We start from the raw sequence: 4,159 nt of genomic DNA, 5'->3' as shown, positions 1-4,159 counted from the left end.
CAATAGAAGATTTTAGTAGTATAGTGTTTTTATTAGAAAGCTAATTTGTTTGAAATATGTGTTCTAATCAAAACACAATATAGCAAATAATTTTTGCCCTTACTCTGTTTTATTAGAAAGTACAGATGTGCCTCAACAGTATTTCCCCCCTCGTAAGTGGATTTTGAACCATATATAAGGGAAAACAAGATTGAAGGAAGCTCTTTTCCGTGATGGTCAAATTGACGAACGTGTGGTGACCTTTCCCTAGGCGGAGCTGCAGCAGGGAAAAGGGGCAGAGCTCAAAAAGCCCCAATGGTCTGACCTTCATGGTTTCCTGCTATTTCCAAGACGCCCTCTGAGATCACAGCACTTCATTCAGGCTCTCCCTGTACTTGTATTCAAACAAACAGTTTCAACTTCCACCCACTCACGTTCTCCTCCCTTTCAAGCAGGCGAGGGAGATGTCCCAGGGCCAGCAATAAAGCCAAAGGATGACTGAGATCTCCATGTAGCCCTGGGAAACAGGCCACATAATAAGGAAGAGGGAGGGAACGTCCCTGCATGTCCAGCAGCCAGCAGTGAACTCACTTTAGGCACATTTCTGCCTCCCACATGTGCCTGACCAGGGCTGGGGATCGAAACTGCAACCCAGGTATGTACCTTTGACTAGGAATCGAACCTGCAACCCTTCAGCAGTTGGGTCAGTGCTCAAATTACTGAACCACACTAGCTAGGGTAGGTTTTGTGTTTGTTTTTTTAATGGATAATTAAAAATTAAACTTGCACATAACTGAAATTTTATAAAGTTTGTTGGAAAAGGGAAATCACAAAAACACCAATCCTTTGCATGATAGCTCCCTCCTGCCCAAAGACAACCACTTTCATATCTTTCAACAGATTTTTGAAGTATTTACTTGCATATATCTATTATGCTTATAGTAATAGTTCTTGATTTGTCCGTTTTAGACATTATTTATTAGCTGGCTGGCTCCCCTGCCTACGCAGCTCTTCTCTCCCTATGTCCTTCTACCATTACTACCACCATTAACACAGAGGAAGAGAGGGGGGGAGGGAGAGAGAGAGAGAGAGAGAGAGAGAGAGAGATTCACACAATCACACACATCCAGTCCTCTTGTACTCTTAAAAGATTTGTATATCATTTTAGTTACACAAATAGCCAGTGTTCACACATTATCCACAGCTGGGTCAGGAAGCCAGCCATTTCTGCTTTGTTTCCTATATATTTGTCACTGATGCAGTTTTAAATTCTTCTCCATTGTCTAAATGTCCTTCCAATATTCTATGAATTTCTTTTTTTGGATCCCTGTCCCCTGGACCTGGCTGAGCTGCTTTCCCTGGTCTGGTTGCTCCCTACGCCTACTGCACTGCTGCCATCTGTCCTGGGATCCCCCTTGGCCCCGGCCTTGAGGATTCCCTTTCATTTCTGTCTCCATGGATCTTGTTTCCTAGGCCCCAGGTCTTCCTTTGTGTTTGTTTGCACTTTCATTGCCTGGAGCATCTCCTCCAGTTGCTTCCTGGGAAAGGCTACCTGGATGGCCAATCCCTAGAGGCCCTGAATGTCTGAAACTATCTTCAGTCTCTTTCACATTTCATTGACGTTCTGACTGGGAATTAGGATTCTAGCTGAATATAATTTTCAATCAGAATTTCTAAGAAATCGTTCCATTGATTTCTTACTTCTGCTAATGCTTGTTGAAAAACCCAAAACCATTCTCTGCTAACATCTTCCCTCTACCTCTACCTCCAAGCTTTTGGATTTTTCTTTGTCCAAGGGTTCTGTCATTTCATGATGACATGAGTCCCAGCCAAGGGCAGGAAACTGACCATACTCCCAGGAAGAACTTTTGAAGACTGTTTAATAGAAGAACTGGTTACATAGGCCATGATGAAAGGAACCCCGGCGTTTGGAGGCACCTCAAGACTATCAAGTGCAGAAAGCTACTAGCACCCTTTGGTGAAAGAGTCCTGGCACAGGAAAGAAATATCTGTGTCGGATTCTGCTCTGGACCAAGGGTTGCCCGACAGGAACTGGAGCAGCAGCAGGAGTAGGCTGCCTGGACTGTGCATGACCTTGTCACAGCCAGGGTCCTCTGGTTGTAATGAGAGCAAAATCACCTTTGCATCCTCACTCACAGGGTCTCCCCAGTTGAAGCTTGCTGCCTGCTGGCTGTGCATTGGTCTCTGGCTAATCAGGTACCCTTATATCCACACAAATCAAAGGCCTCCTTGTTTTCTCATCAGTTGTCTAGTTCACCAAAGAGGTTAAACGATGACAATTTTGGGCAGGAAGTTTAATAGAGCTTGGGAGGATGGTTATGACTATGACAGACCAATGAAGGAGATGACTTTTGCAGAGACTTAGATATTCCATCTCTGTAGGTAACTCCCATTTCTAATATGCAAACATTCCTCAAGGGACTAATGTTCAGGATAAAAATAAAAATTATTTGTAAAATTTGAGGGGTTTTTTTTGTTGTTGTTGTTTTTAAAGATCTCACACATTTATTACTGAACCATCCTACTATTGCAGAAGGGGAAAAAAAATCAATAGAGCAAAATCACAAGTCCATTAATTCTCCAATTAAAATGCTCCAACTGTCCAGATGGTAGCATCTTTTCAATCATTTAAAGGTGTAGGCAACCTGGATACAGCATAAATATGTGAGTCATCTGTCATGAGTGAGTTCTCATAGGCCCAGTTTGGTTCTTCTCCAATGTCTCCTCTTCGAGTTGTACCTGATTTTATTACCAGTTTTCATCCGAATCCATTGGGGAATGGGCTGATTCTGCTTCTGTTTCTTGGCCAGGAACCTCTTGATCCTGAAAGTCTCGTGGGAAGACATGGTGAGGGAGAGGCGAGCGCGCACCTCGATGGTGGAGAAAGAGCTAAAATTTGAGTTTTTTAAGCTGTGTTTAAAATTCTTCCTCTCGCGGTGTTTTTCCTTTCTTTGTTTCTCTTTCCTGGCATAGAACTTGAAAATCAGTAATTCTTTTTCTGATATGTTTTTAGTTTTTATGTTTGATTTAAAAGCTTGAGTTCTGGTTATATTGTTTAAAAGCCTGCTAATTGTGCAGGGAGAACCTTTTTTTAATCCTCACAAGAGGATATATTTTACTGATTCTAGAAAGAGGGAAAGGGAGAAAGAGAAAGAAACATCGCTCGCTATAAGAGAGAAACATTACCACCTCCTGAATGCATCCCCACCAGAGACTAAACCCCACAACCAGGCATGTGTCCTGGCTGGGAATCAAATCCGCAGCCTCCTGTTGCATGAGCTGACAGTTCAACCAACTGAGCCACACTGGCCAGAGCCCGGGATAATTTTTTAAACTAATCTTTTGTTGTTTGGTGCCATTTTTAAAAATTAATCTTTTTGGAAACAATTCCTAAAATCTTATTTTTTCCACAGCAATTGCAAACCTTTCTGGTGGATATATCCCAATTTAACTAATGATCAAGAATTTAACTATTGATTTGCATTTCCTTTTGCCTAAGTATTCCAAAATGGATATATAGGATTACTCTAAATTATTTCAAGCACAACGAGATATTTGAAAATTCGTGCATTATGGGTTAAGTATAGAGAATTCTCTCTAGTACAAATTTTATGGATTTTTAAATGAAAAATCAAAACATGTACAGACGTCTACATTTTAAGATCTCTTGTGTCTTTGCAGTAATAGCTTCCCCCTCCCTTCAAAACCAGGTAAAAAGAAGACTGAAACCCAGTTTGGAGACTCTGCCTCCGCTTCAGAATGCTAAGAGCCCAGGAATGTCTCATCCCCTAGGACAGAACCCACCTGAGTTCCCGCCTTACCTGTCCTGGCTCCTGGGGGCTATACTACAGAGGCTGCATTCCACAAAAGAATCCATTTCGCACAGTCGAGGCCAGAGTAAACACATGGCCAGGGAAACAAGGATTGTAGTCAAGCTTCAGCTCTGTCTCCCTCCACCATGATTTGATTTTGCTACATCTATGACACCATGTTGGCAAGCAGTTCAAATTCAACAAAATGGTGAATAAGGGAACATTTGAAATCTACCTCGGAGATTAGAGATATTTGCTTTTATGTTTTTATACCCTTGGGGGTAGGGGGAGATGGAAGTTTCCCAGATGTTGGGGCCACAGGCAAACCGCCAGTTGCTTTCAATTAC

The 4,159-nt window shown here is 42.1% G+C and overlaps 1 protein-coding gene across 1 annotated transcript; it reads right to left on the bottom strand.

Moving 5' to 3' along the window:
• Positions 1-2,490: 2,490 nt before the first annotated feature.
• LOC118716179 (60S ribosomal protein L39-like) lies at positions 2,491-2,872 on the bottom strand. The gene has a single exon (XM_036433041.2). The coding sequence runs from the start codon at positions 2,844-2,846 to the stop codon at positions 2,691-2,693; it is 156 nt and encodes a 51-aa protein (XP_036288934.1). The 5' UTR covers positions 2,847-2,872; the 3' UTR covers positions 2,491-2,690.
• Positions 2,873-4,159: the final 1,287 nt, after the last annotated feature.

The sequence above is a fragment of the Pipistrellus kuhlii genome, unplaced genomic scaffold, assembly GCF_014108245.1.
Source record: "Pipistrellus kuhlii isolate mPipKuh1 unplaced genomic scaffold, mPipKuh1.p scaffold_m20_p_12, whole genome shotgun sequence".
Classification (NCBI taxonomy): domain Eukaryota; kingdom Metazoa; phylum Chordata; class Mammalia; order Chiroptera; family Vespertilionidae; genus Pipistrellus; species Pipistrellus kuhlii.
The sequence above is the reverse complement of the archived record's forward strand: the minus strand, read 5'-3'. Positions and strand labels throughout refer to the sequence as shown.

What these genes read in the sequence shown, in the direction of transcription:
- LOC118716179 (XM_036433041.2), bottom strand. Translation starts at nt 2,846, where the DNA reads ATGTCTTCCCACGAGACTTTCAGGATCAAGAGGTTCCTGGCCAAGAAA.